Source organism: Montipora foliosa, chromosome 6 (genome assembly GCF_036669935.1).
Source record: "Montipora foliosa isolate CH-2021 chromosome 6, ASM3666993v2, whole genome shotgun sequence".
Classification (NCBI taxonomy): Eukaryota; Metazoa; Cnidaria; class Anthozoa; order Scleractinia; family Acroporidae; genus Montipora; species Montipora foliosa.
In genome coordinates this window covers 34,464,969-34,478,882 of record NC_090874.1, presented here as the reverse complement: position 1 = coordinate 34,478,882, position 13,914 = coordinate 34,464,969, and the positions used below count along the sequence as shown (strand labels likewise).

The 13,914-nt window shown below is 37.4% G+C and overlaps 1 protein-coding gene across 1 annotated transcript in view; it reads left to right on the top strand.

Annotated features, from left to right (window-relative positions):
* The window catches only part of LOC138007199 (DENN domain-containing protein 5B-like), a 77,415-nt gene that overhangs the window by 16,070 nt on the left and 47,431 nt on the right, over window positions 1-13,914 (top strand). The window contains exons 7-13 of the mRNA XM_068853978.1: window positions 46-112; window positions 3,247-3,334; window positions 4,786-4,827; window positions 5,277-5,378; window positions 6,883-7,035; window positions 11,547-11,658; window positions 11,808-11,916. Coding sequence (XP_068710079.1) covers window positions 46-112; window positions 3,247-3,334; window positions 4,786-4,827; window positions 5,277-5,378; window positions 6,883-7,035; window positions 11,547-11,658; window positions 11,808-11,916 — 673 coding nt within the window. The remainder of the gene's footprint in view (window positions 1-45; window positions 113-3,246; window positions 3,335-4,785; window positions 4,828-5,276; window positions 5,379-6,882; window positions 7,036-11,546; window positions 11,659-11,807; window positions 11,917-13,914) is intronic.

Genomic DNA, 13,914 nt, shown 5'->3' with positions numbered 1-13,914 from the left:
TGGCATGATAAAATAATAAAATAATTTTTTTATTGTCCTTTGCAGTAAGTCATCATGGATACTTCATGACTCTGAACTCTAAAATATTGAATGATGGCCCTAACTCCAAAAGGTACTATATAGCTCACTGGTGATTGTTAATATTTAACATATTGTTGTCTACACAGTGCTTCTGACAGGGTGCGTGGGTGCAGGACCGCACAATTCGATCAAACCCGCACAATAGCGCACAATTCCTAAAAATCCGTAAAATCCCATGCGACATTGAGTGATGTGCTCAGAGTTTTCATAACTAAACGATTTTACTGTTGTAGATTTTTCTTTTCAAACAATTTTCAGGCCATTTTCTTTCCAAACAACACATTTTTTTTTTGCTTCTTTGTTAAACAGCTTCGTCGAACATTGATGAAAAAAATGTTGCTCTGCATGATCTTGAGTACTAGCTCAGTTCCCCTTCATTTGGCAGATCGAGATTGTAGGGTGATTTCCTGTGGCGTTTTTCTAATTCCCAAAACAATAAAAGTTCTTTAACAACAACCTACCGTACTTATTCAGCTATAAGCCGAGCGGTTTTTACACAAATCCTCACTCAATTTGGGCAAATTTGAAGCCGTAGAAGGGGTCTCGGCTTATAGCCGAGTATTTTTGATAACAGGAATTTTCTCAGCAAATTAAAACAGTAACAAATGAACGTGTATTCACTTACAAGCCGAACTAAATTACTTGTAAAATGAAGAGAAGTTGTTGTTGGTGTAATATGGACTTTTATTCGTGTTGTTGTGTGATCGGGATCGATCTTTTTGCTCGTCTTCTTCCTCGCTGTCTGTCTCATTTCATGAATTTTGTGCATCCTTTTGTGAATTATGCGATTTTTCGTGAATTGCGCGATCGGATGCGATTTGAGGTCGATTGTGCAAAATCGCAACATCGCGTAATATCAGAAGGTCTGTCTATTATTCATAGCAGGCTTAATCGAGCTGTGATAAAAATCGAGCTGTGATAAAATAGCAGAGTTATGCCAATGCACAGTGTAATAGCGAAAATGAAATAGATTTCTCTAGAGAACTAGAGGAATTGAAAAGGCTCACAAATAAATTGTTGTTTAGAAGATGATTTTTACAATTAAGGCCAAACATTTCTTGAAAGAAAAAAACAGAGAAGCAACGCGGCTAACAATCAAAACGCTAGCTTTCAAATTTCTTGACAGTCAGGGCTGTCACTAGGGGCTGTAACCCATAACACCTGTTACGGCTGAGCCCAGTCAATGTTACGGGTGATGGTTGCTGCAGAATGAATATTCGTGGGGCAAAACAAATTGAAATTTATTTATGAACATTTACCTTCTGAGTGGGAGGAAAATATAATTACTGCCTTGTGTTGTATGTGTTCCTGATTCTAAGAAATGTTAAAATCCAAACCTTTTCTGTAAAAACCTTTGGAGAACACCCCCAATCCATTTTCAGTAACAAAATCATTATCAATGCACCACACTTGATATAAATGGGATTCTGCTGACCATTTTTCACAATTCTGTGATGCATGACCATTTCCACATGGTTAGTAAATATCCTTATTCATATTTTTACCCTGTTTTATTTTCATCATCTTTTGATTGATTGCACCTCTGAGGGCTGGAAAATGCATTTCCACGGGGTCCAATTGAAAGAATTGTCTGTTGAGCATGACCTTAGATCCTCCTAGGGGCTCAGTCCCTTTGGGCCTTCCTTTACATGTCCTTTGATCATGTATTTACATATTACAGGTGAAATCTTGAGCGTTACACCTGCTTCAAAACTCAATGACAACCCTGACAGTGGTCAATTTACCATATCAACTCACTTGATAAACCCTTTTCTTATTTCACTTTCCCACCAACACAGCACCACAACGTCTTTTGAATCCAACCCCTTTATCCTACATCTGAAAGAATGCTTTACACTGTATTTCCAATAACCATGAACCAATATTCTTAACCCAGTGACCATGACAACGGTTGCTTTAGACTTAACACTTCAAATAAGTGATTACTCAATCACTACAATGCGTGCCAGTCCCTTACCTAGAATGTAGTGTCTGACACCTGTGCAGACTGTAGACTGACAGATTAATAGATTTTATCCTGTCTGATGCCAGATGTTTTTACCCTGTCTGATGCCAGACATCCTAGGGTGTTTGAGTTTCTAAATGGGTTAAGCTTTCATTAGGGTTATGCACTATCTTATTTGAAACAGTTAGCATTCCAGGAGGTGTATGACAACCGCGGACCACATACTGCAGATCGACAGTGCTGATAAACATTATTTCAGTCTAAGCACCCATTTTAAAATGGTTAGCTTTTAATAACTGTGATTTAGGATTAGTGGGTAACCCTAATTCCTAAAATGCAGGCAGTGTCCCTAATCTTACATGGAAGCTAACCATTCACTTGTTGGTCTTTGATAGCACCAGAGACAATAATTTATTATCCACCACAATAATCTTAAAATGACTTCTCTAGTTTATTGTACATTGTATGCATACTCCATAAAGAGTTCTTCTTAAAGTGCACCTAACCCCAAAATTTTTTTTTCGCTAAAATAAATCTTTGCACCTGTTCGAAACGCATTGCGGCCATTTTTTCCTTTTTCTAACAAATCCTGCCATTTTATAGGCTTCGAAAGTTGCGAAAATCCAAGCATCTTTTGTTCACGACCGAGTCAGAAGGGGAGTGGGTCTATTCCTGCTTTGACGTCACATACTGATTTACATTGCATTAACTCTTTGTAAAAATGCATGCAAAGTAGATTGTGACGTCAAAGCAGGAATAGACCCACTCCCCTTCTGACTCGGTCGTGAACAAAAGATGCTTGGATTTTCGCAACTTTCGAAGCCTATAAAATGGCAGGATTTGTTAGAAAAAGGAAAAAATGGCCGCAATGCGTTTCGAACAGGTGCAAAGATTTATTTTAGCGAGAAAAATATTTTGGGGTTAGGTGCACTTTAATAATAGAAAGATGTCCAGCTATGTTGAAATGGGTGGTGTTTTAAAAAATTAAACTGGTTGAAAAAAAATGAAATCGGGATAAAATTGAACTACAATAGCTAATAATAATATTGATGATTATTATTATTCTCACTACAATAGCAAGCTAAAATAGGTGACTGCTGATTGAGGTCTTCGTTTTCATTGGAAGAATTTATGAAGCAATGCTAGTTCCTTTTGTGTTGGCAGTGCTTCAATTGTGTTTTTATTCTTGACCACTGCAGCCAATATCAGTCCAAAGTCAAGTGGAGGAAAAACAATCGCAAACAACAGCAGTCAGAACACATTTCCCTCAACACAACTCTTCATAAGGTTTGAAATGTTTTTTTTTCAGTGTGCATTAATGCCGCCACCAACAATAATATTAATATAATAATATTGATATTGATATTAATAATATTATTATTATTTAACTATGACTACCAGTATTACACAAGTTTTGCTTTTTGTTAACACTGAAGTCTTGTTTTCTGCCATGAGAAATTTTCGTCCAGTGGTGATGATATTTTTTTCAAAAATTTGCTACAGTTTTATGCATCTGCATTTGATGCAAAGAAGAACAAAGTGTGGCCCAGTACTGTCAGACTTATTTATATGGCCCCCTACTCAGTTAAATACAGTAGCTATAATAAAGTGTTACAGTTTTACAGTAATCTTTTTAAACTGTAGAATACTTAAATGTTGCTTTTTTTTTAAAGTTTGTTAATATTTAAAAAAGTACCGGTATTCTAATTTCACCAATTTAAAGATATAGTAGAAAGCTTATCTTGCAGAAAGTCATAGAGAAGTAAATGAAAAGTAAATTCAACGATTCTTTTCTTTACTGGAATTGAAAATTGTTGGGAATTTTAGGCATTTTTGGGTTTTTTTAAGGTCTCGGTAAATGAAAACGAGGTGCCCACAGAAAAAAATTCTAGTCGCGTGAATATTTTCGCTACAAAGACAAGTTATGTATCAAATTAAAGCTAAAAGACTAAATTATGTTATAAAAGATGTTATTTCATCGAATTTCAAAAGGCGCTTAATTTTTTTGCTCTCGAACTCAGAGGTATCGATCACTATCCATCATATCTGAAAGTTTCAAAGCGATAGCTTAAAACCTGTCCTGACTGGAGGTGGGAGAATTTTGATTTTTGCGTCACGCAATAGTGTTTTGTCACGCAATAGACAGGGGCTGTCAATCACTTTTCACGCGCAACTTATGGCGGAAAACAGAAAAGGCTCATTTTAGAAGGGTTAAAAAGCACTTTCTGATTTTCTTTTTCTGCCAAAATAAAGTTTAGGACCCACTCATGCCCAAAAAAAAATTGCAAACAACAAAATCGAGTAATGTAGTAAAATTTTCATTTACCGAGACCTTAAATGAAATGATTTCAATGCTTTAATATTAGTAATTAAATTAAGAATGACTTGTTAATTTAAAAATGTTAAAGTGAATTAAGATAATAATAACATTTAAAGTGTTGTTACAGAAACATAAGCACTTAGGGAATCATGCTTACCTTCATTCAAAAGATTCTTCTTTTGTTTTGTATGTTGATTGTGTGACTGAAATATAAGATATTGACTCAAGGCGTGGTGATATTCAATACAAAGGAATGTTTAACATCACAATATCCTCAAACTGTTTCCTATGACTTTTTAGTCCCATGAAGAAAGTCTGAAGGTTTTATTAACTCTCAATATGTGGGTGTTGTTCATTCACTGTATGAAATGCAAAGAAAAGAGTTGTTTCATTTGTAAATATGACCTGTTTTGTTTAGGATGGAAAGAAGATGAGAGATAAACTGGCATCAAGCATTAAGGCAAGTGACCAACTAAACAATAGCTTTGTATTGTTTATTAATCAAATTGGGACATCTAAATGTCTTGCTGTATGAGAATAAGAATTGAGTGTTAAGAGATGAATGATGAATATACAGTCCTCTGTACTCTGACTCAGAAGAAAAATTATTTGGTTTTAAATTTTATCCACTTATTTATCGTTTGTGTATTGAGCAGATGACAGAGATATAAATCATTAAGTAACAAACTTAAATACAATGCAACTATTGTGTACTATTTTGTAGACATATTATTTTGTACATGTGTGCCTTTCTGGTAGCCCTTTGGTTATTTACTTTTCTCTCAGTACACAGAATACTTAAAATAAGAATTTAAAAATAGAGGAGTCCATTAATGTTAAATTAAGTTCTCCTTTCCTCTAGACAAAATGAAGTATTATATTTTTTGTTTCAATTTTTTTGTTCTGTAGAAGTATATGCAGGAGAATAAAGCCAAGAGTTCTCAATTTGGGGACATGGAGTCAACCCAAACTGGCTTTGTTCAAAAACTTCTCAAGGAATGCAAAACAAAGGTAATTAGGCTGTGAGCGCATTGCGGCAACCTCTAAATGTAACAAACTTTATTCAAGCCTTCAGCCATGTTTCTTACATCCCATTCATGACCGCAACACTGCTGACCCTGCAATACTTGTCACATTTGTTGGAACACCCATCCCTGTTTTCCCCCCTCCTTGAATGTTGATTTTCACAACTACTAGCAGTCGCCCAAACAATTCTCACACAACATTGAATTGGGGGGAGGGGGGTGCGACATAAGCTGTTAAGCTGCGATCTTATTACACAATGATTCTAGACCATTTTTTAAGTGTTCCAACTAAATGTGTTTGGTATTGTAGGTCAAAACAGTCCCACTCATAGGTTGCTTTGTGTAAATAACCTTATGCCTGTATGAGAAAAAAAAAAGTTCATAAAACAGCTGAATTCTGACCTTTCGTGGGATCCTTTGAAATTGATGAGTGACTTGTGCCTGGACCGGCCTCAAGAGATGGTATTAGGATAGTACGCACACTCTCATTGGTCAATAGCTGTGTTTAGATGAGAGTATGCAAAAACAGCTGTGACATCACACGAATTTTGATTGGTTACACTGTATGTGTTCTCAGATGCGCGTTTAGATTGGCTGGTAGGAAAAACGAGGTTTGCACAATTGTCTTGAATTCTCTCAAACCCCTCCCACCCCCCCCCCTCTTGTTTAGATGAGGCTATGGAAACACGGAAAAAGTCCTCTATTGCTTACATATAGCTGCTTCTACATCCAATATTGTCAGCAGATTGATTTTGATTTTTCCTTACTTTTTGGTCAACTGTCAAACTGTTTGTAAGTTGGAGTCCAATTTCATGTACATGTAAGTCAGGATATGCCAAGGAATAGAGTCTTGGCCAACCAGCATCAATAAAATAATTTTATGAGAGTGACAAGCACTGCTTGTTTTGACAATGGGCAACTTCACAGATTTCATGGATTAAGAGGCTGCTAAATACGGCCACACCCAATTTTGGCAGTTGTCAGAATTTTCTCATCGAGTTATTTTGAAGTTGGACTGCATGGGTTCTGTTTCTAGGTTAATTTATCAACTACTAAATAGAATGAAAGGGTCAATATAAACAATTAATTAGAAAATTTAACTGGCAATTGGCAAAGAAAGAATTGCTATTAACACCATCAAACTCACAGGGCTGTTTGTGCTTCAACTTCTTTTAGTATTATGGACATGTTAATGTGGCAACAATAATAATTATTATTAGTATAAATACACAGGTGATTATACAAAATTGCGCGCTCTCATTGGCTCGCTATCTCGGATTATCAGCCGATAATCACCTCGACAGACAAAATGGCTGCCAGTGGTCGTTTTGCCACTGTAAGTGAAGATGATTTCGAGTTATGTACCAATGTACTAATGTGTTATTATATTGATAACACTATTTTACCCACACTAACATATACAATGTGAAGTTTACATGTTGGGATTGATGCAAAAAAATCTTATCAGAGTTGCATTTTCATTGTTGAAGGTGAAAAAGATTCTTGTGCAAAAGATGGGACAGGAAGCAGTTGATCTTGGCCACTCTGATGCCAATGTGTCTGGTGTTGAAGAGAACACTTTGATTGCAAGTTTATGTGACCTGTTGGAAAGGGTTTGGAGCCATGGGCTACAGACTAAAGAGGTACCGAAAGTCACAATTATTTATTTAAAGCCAAAAGCAACTGAACATGTAGTTCTCAACCCTCCCATTATATGAAGACCAATGTACCAAAGCTTCAATTATGGTGTAGACGTTCAAGCTCAAAGAAATAACAATATAAAATCAGAACTAGTACCCACTGCATTGTAAAAGCTTATCAAAGCTATTGATCAGCATCAGACAGTTTTCGCAAGATTTTTTTATCACTGGCTTTTGTTTTATGGTATAATTATTTTTTAGATTTTGGGGATCAATGATAGTTAAGAAAATTTTTAAAATATTTAAAAACTTAAAACTACTGAATTCCCTTGGCAAAATTTTACCTTTTGCAATCACATCCCTTTGATTCATTTCGTTCAAAGTAAAATGTAGGTAGAAGTGCATATATAGTGTTGTATTGCATTACTACATGTACAAAATATTGCCATTTCCCTCTCCCTACATCAGTATCCCCCCTCCCCCTCCCCCTCCCTGGTTACTGTTCCTTGTCATGTGTTAAAATAATTTTAACACATTTCTAGTCACAGGCACATCAACTGAGCGACTCCAGTGAGACTGTTTGGGATATTGGGTGGCTGAGCATTTAGATGAAATATTTTGTTCTTTCAGATAAATGCTCGGCTGTTCAAAATGCCAATAATTTTAACACATTTCTAGTCACAGGCAAATCAACTGAACGACTCCAGTGAGACTGTTTGGGATATTGGGAGGCTAAGCTTTTAGAGGAAGTATTTTGTTCTTTCAGCTAAATGCTCATCTGTTCAAAATGCCAATAATTTTAACACATTTCTAGTCACAGGCACATCAACTGAACGACTCCAGTGAGACTGTTTGGGATATTGGGTGGCTAAGCTTTTAGAGGAAGTATTTTGTTCTTTCATCTAACTGCTCAGCTGTTCAAAATGCCAATAATTTTAACACATTTCTAGTCACAGGCACATCAACTGAACGACTCCAGTGAGACTGTTTGGGATATTGGGTGGCTGAGCTTTTAGATGAAGTATTTTGTTCTTTCAGATAAATGCTCAGCTCCTCAAAATGCCAATATGATGGGATACATAATCACTGCATATAGCACCTAAAAATTAAATTGTGCAGACATGTAATACTTATAATAGTAAATAAGAGGTATGTAACATCCGTAACAATAATATTACCGGTATTAGTTTTGTCTGTTGCAATCACGTGCAAATAGGAATTCTTATGGATTCTCTTTCTTATTACAACCCCTATCTTCACAAAAAAATTATTATCATAGAAAAATCACTAGCAGGATGTCAAAATAATGATTAGTGTGTAACTAGCACTTTGCTAAAACATTGTATAATTTAAAAAAATTCTTATTGCTTCAAAATGGCAGCATAAAAGATAAGTAATCACTACATGCTTTTGGAGAATTAGAAATAGCAGTTTATAGCATTTACAAGTTGAAAGTGTGTGGACATGTACTGGTAACTATATTAAATACAGAGTATTTTAATTGATGAATAAAATTCTTATCTGTTGTAATAATGGGCTCCCTATTGTCAGAATCCCCCTACAGGAAAATCTGTATCATTTAAAAAATAATATGTTAAGGGCTATCTTTTTTCGCATGTACCGGTAATCCATGTGAGTGTTAGTCCTACAGATATGTCCAGAAATGATTATAAAGTAAATGAAGTAATAATGTAGAAGTGCCCCCAGTTAGATGAACTTGATTTCAATAAGCGTCTCAAAGTGTCGCCTTGTTTTTATCTTCCCAACTTGAACATCACTCATGTCTCGGAATACAGAGAATTCATGTCATAAAGTGCCTCTCAAATGCTGTAGCAGAGGCTTAGACTTGAATTGTGTTGGGTGACTGGGCATGTATCTAATTAGGTACATTCTTGGACATGAGTGTAGTCCTAGAAATGGAAATGGACCAACACAAGGACTTTGAAAAACTCAGATTGTCCTTGGGATAAGGTCAATGTTGCTCTACCGACTGAGCAACAAGGTCTGACAGGAGCAGGTCATGGGTATGCAAGATAAAATTTCATGGGAGTGAACATGTACAAGTATCGATAACAGGTAATTTTTATCAAATGTTGGCATATTGGCTTATATTTCAACAGGAGTATCTCTCAGATTGTGCATATCTCTAACAGATATCCGTGTCAAAATATAAGTGCTAAATATGGCCGAAATTTGAAAAAATGTATATCTTTTTGTTGCGTAGAAATAACTTTAGTCTTGTCATGATTGTTTCAAGTAAAGGAGTCCAGGCTATTTCCGGTAAATTAATTTTGGTATGTTGGGGAGCTAAGCATGTGGCGGAAATATCTTATTATCTCTGCTAAATGTTTTGCACCGCAAAATGCCAGTACTGATCATGAGGACATTGATAGCCACGATATTCTTCTTTATGAACATTGGTATTATAATATGTTAAACATGTAAGTTAAAATATTCTGAAAATATAGTTACATGCCGCAAATTATCTAATAATAATTATGACTCCCCCTTCCCACCCTCAGAATGCCCCTTTACGGTATCCTGTTAGACTTAGGCTACTCAAATGCATGACTCCAGGCTACAGTTGGTATATTGGGCAGCTAAGCATTTTGCTGTAAAATGCCCAGTAAAGTAAGGTAAAGTAAAGCAACCATATTAAACGTCGATAACTCGTAACATTAATTCAACTGACAAACCTGGGGTCGACGGTGCGCTCATTTTACTCCCCCCTCTCCATCAGTGCTCTGTTTTACGGGTATTTAAAGCTACTTAGCTACACAGAAATGAAATAAGTTGAAACAAGGATGCGAGATCCGGGAATTGAACTCAGGACCTCTTGCACCAAGGCAGCGCACTAACCAACTGTGCCATCCTTGCTCCTCTAGTGCTTCAAAATGCCAACAAAAGGGGGGTGGGAGGGAGGAGTTGATATTGTCATGCTTTTCTATGAACAAAAAGTACTAAATGCTAACTGATTTTATTACAGTTTCCATGAATAAATTAGTTATTTTACTTACTGCACCTGGTCATCATGACTTTTTTTTTTTTATCCTATAACATGTGCACTTCTTGTTTGGTTTTTTAGTTCTTGATTGCTTTCATTTTGTACAATGGTTTACCATTAAAATATCATGCTTAATAATTGTAAACTTAACAAAGCCAAAAGGAAGCCAGTGCTGCTAAAGATTATAACTTTCTGTGACTCACACACATTTTCTTTCTTCACTTACTGTAATCATTGTATTTATCTCATTTGTGTTTTCTTGGCTATGTAAATATTATGGTAATTACTTTGGATTTAATTTCATGGTTTAAAAAACTGCTCCATTTAAAAACTTATCAGTACCTTTTACTCATTTTTCATTCAGAGGATGTTGATATCCAAGAGTCTATAAAATTAATAATTGGTAGCAGAATCGATCTACACATACTGTACTTGGTTAATTTGACATCGCTAATTAAGGAGCTATGGGATGTGTTATGTGTTATGTCGACGCAGAGAACATTGCTTTATTTGCGTCAGAGACAATACATTAAAAGAAAGTCACATTTCCCAGGAGCCAGACTGGGCCTCTAGCTTCCCTTCAGTAATCTTTGTGTGCTTATGCAAGCTTCCATGATCGAGCAATTCGAAAATCTTGATTGTTAAAGGACGTTGTAAGGGACATTGTAGGGACTTCCCCTCGACCGTGGCAGTTGCTTACAAGCCATGATGACTAAAAAATCCAAGGCATATCTTAGTTTTGGCTGTCGGGGTGCAGGGATGGCGCAGTGGTGAGAGCACTCGCCTCCCACCAATGTGGCCCGTGTTCGATTCCCAGACTCTGCATCATATGAGGGTTGAGTTTGTTGGTTCTCTACTCTGCTCCGAGAGGTTTTCTCCGGGTACTCTGGTTTTCCTCTCTCCTCAAAAACCAACATTTGACTCGATTTACGTTAATTTTTAATTTCAGTTTACAGTGTCCCCAATTAGTGCTCCAGTGCTAGAAAGTTTCTTTTCTTTCCTTTCAGTAGCACGAAGTAACTGAAAGGCTACTTAATCATGTGTGTAGGCGAATCAACCTAAGTTTGCTTAACCCTATCGTGGGCGAAACGACCGTATAGCCTGCAGGGATACTGTGCAAGGTCATTGAAAGCTAACCATTCTGAGAAGAATAGTGGTTAGGGTAATCACTAAAATCCCGACTTCTCTGACCATTACTTGGAGTTAATCAAACATATGAAATACTTCAAATGAAAAAAATATTTTGCAGCTTTCTGTCATTATGCGCCAGTCATTTGATACCCCTGCCCTCCCCCACTGGGGGATACCCATGGCATTCACATTTACTGTCAGTGAAATGCAGTGAAATCCCACTGAAGTCAAGGTTAACTTTTTTTTTTCCCCTTCTCTTCGTTTTTCTTCGTTTCCTTGCAGTCTGTTGAAAAATAGAATACTTGCAGTCCGACAGCTCATGTTACCATGATGGTAGCGTGTACCAGTGATAAGACTCTCATTCATTGTGTTTCCTTAGGGTAAATCGGCTTTGTGGTCGCACTTGTTAGCTTTTCAGCTTGAGCGTAAGGAGAGCGAGGACGCAGTTTCTGTTCAGCCTCAGGACTTGAACAGTTTATCGCCAATGACAGGTAGGAGGTAGAAGTGAAATATCTGCATCATTTCCGACTTCAGTTTGTTTAATTCAAGAACATCCCGACCAGTATTTAAATTCATACCGTGAAAAGAGGGATGTATCAGTTATTAAAGCAACGGTGTGTTTTTGCATTAATTTTTGTAGGCGACAATCAGAGCCCATTGAGGAGACGTTGCACATCTCCAGACATCGCAAATATGATACAGTCTATTCAACAACAGCCCACTATCACCTCTGTGTTGGCTGACATGAGGTATACCTTCATATTAACGCTACTTTGTCTTGATTATGATATTAGTATTAGTATTACAGTATCATGAGGTAGTCATCAGCATCGATAATAGGTGCCATGTCGAGATTCTTCACACGTGTTTCTCAGTTTATCTGCACAGCAACTGGTGAAGAATCTTCCACATCCACGGACGAGTGAGTGTGGGCATGACTCGATATTTCGGCAATTAGCCTTTCCGAGTGGCTCTTCTCCAAAGGGCTGGCCAGTGAAGGGCAGTGAGCTTGGAGTTGCCCTCAATTTGATACATACCTTCTTGCTGTTTGTTTCTAGCGAGTGCTTTTCTAATGCCAGTTGCAATCTTCATCAAATGGGACTCCTGGGGTCTGTTTCTCGAAAAGTCCCGAGAACTTTTCGGGTCCGAAAAGCCAGTTGTCAAACTGCAATCTGCGTATTTTGAAAAGCTGATCCTTTAACATGTAAACTAAGAGGATTGCGAAGTTTGATGGCTTCGAACCTCGGCGTTGCGAAGATATAAAGGGAATTGTGGCACCCGAAATAGGCCCGAAAAGTTTCGGGACCTTTGAGAAACAGGTCACTGGATAATAAAATTAAGGTCTTTGCATTGTGTTCAGTGATGATGTATACTCTACTTAAGCCTTAAAAGAACCGTATACTTCGCCCCCAGTTCATTTACCACATGGAACGTTCAACAATGGCATGGGGTTTGGAAGGGAAGGACCTTGTCAAGTTAAAGTGTGTGAAGAAAGTGCATGTGTCGCAACGCTTTCGACAACGATTTTAGTTCGCCTTACGTAAGAAATGCAGTGACGTTTTACTCAAACAAGGTCGCTCTTATTTATTGCCGCGCAGTTGTAAAATCTCTGTGATTTTTCTTTTGATGGATATTATTTTGGTCAGCAACAACCGTCGCGAAACCACTGAAGAAACTTTATCTTGTTCCTGTTCCACTCTTATGGGAGCCCACCAGCGGCTCCCGTCATTCCCTCCTGGTTGTAATTGCAGACGTCATTAGTTTAAAGACCAGTTTACGCGGTACGATTTGTCGGCCGGTTTTGTCGGGCCGATAAATTGTACCGTGTATAAATGGTGTAAAACGTGTAATTTTTCCTCAAAAGATCTTTTCCTTGTCCTCTTAGTATTCGCCATTTAATTTGTGAAGTATTTATGCGCATTACCCACTCTCATACCCTTTGATTGACATGGCGGTTTCTCTCGAAGTGTCGACCCGACTTAAAAGAATCTGTTTCACTGCAACAGATTTTTTGAATCGGACCGATTTTTATTTCCATGAATTGGTCGTTCATCGGCTGTCAAAGTGCGGGCAAGATTTGCGCTCCGACGCCGTCGGGCCGATAAATCGGGCCGACAAATCATACCTTGTAAACCGGCCAAAAAGCAGTTATATTATTGGTTAAAAGAACCAAAGTGATCGTGCTGCACGTGCGGGACGCATTTGTGAACATTCCTCTCCGGCACTGGTCAAAACAACAACGTAAAATGACCAAATTTAAGGTTTTCACTACAACGTGGACAAACTACAGTGAATCTTGTAGTCTCACTCTTTACTTCAAATCCGTCCGTACCAATCCACTTATGGGAAACTCCGCCCATATTTTATCATATAAACAAGATGGAATAATCATGAAATACTTAGAATAGCTTAAACTCATATTTTGAAGTGACGTTTTCGTCGGCGTAGCCGTCGTGTTTTTTTTAAACTCTCTATTATTTGTAGTGCAACGTGCATTCCCGACGTTTCTTGAAAATTCATTATTGGTACTGAAGGAAGAAATTTGTCGTATCTGTTGGTTTGTCAGGTGTATTTACTTCAGGGTGATAATAACGCTGAGAAGTGGTAAAATGACGGCTGTCTTTTCCTTTGTGTTGTTTGTGATATTGGTAGTACCATACATCTTCTAGCTGCTTATAAGTTTGAGTGTTCCCTTGCAGTCAGAGCGATTTTCAGCTGAGTTTCGAAAGCAATCAGCCAATTGCTTT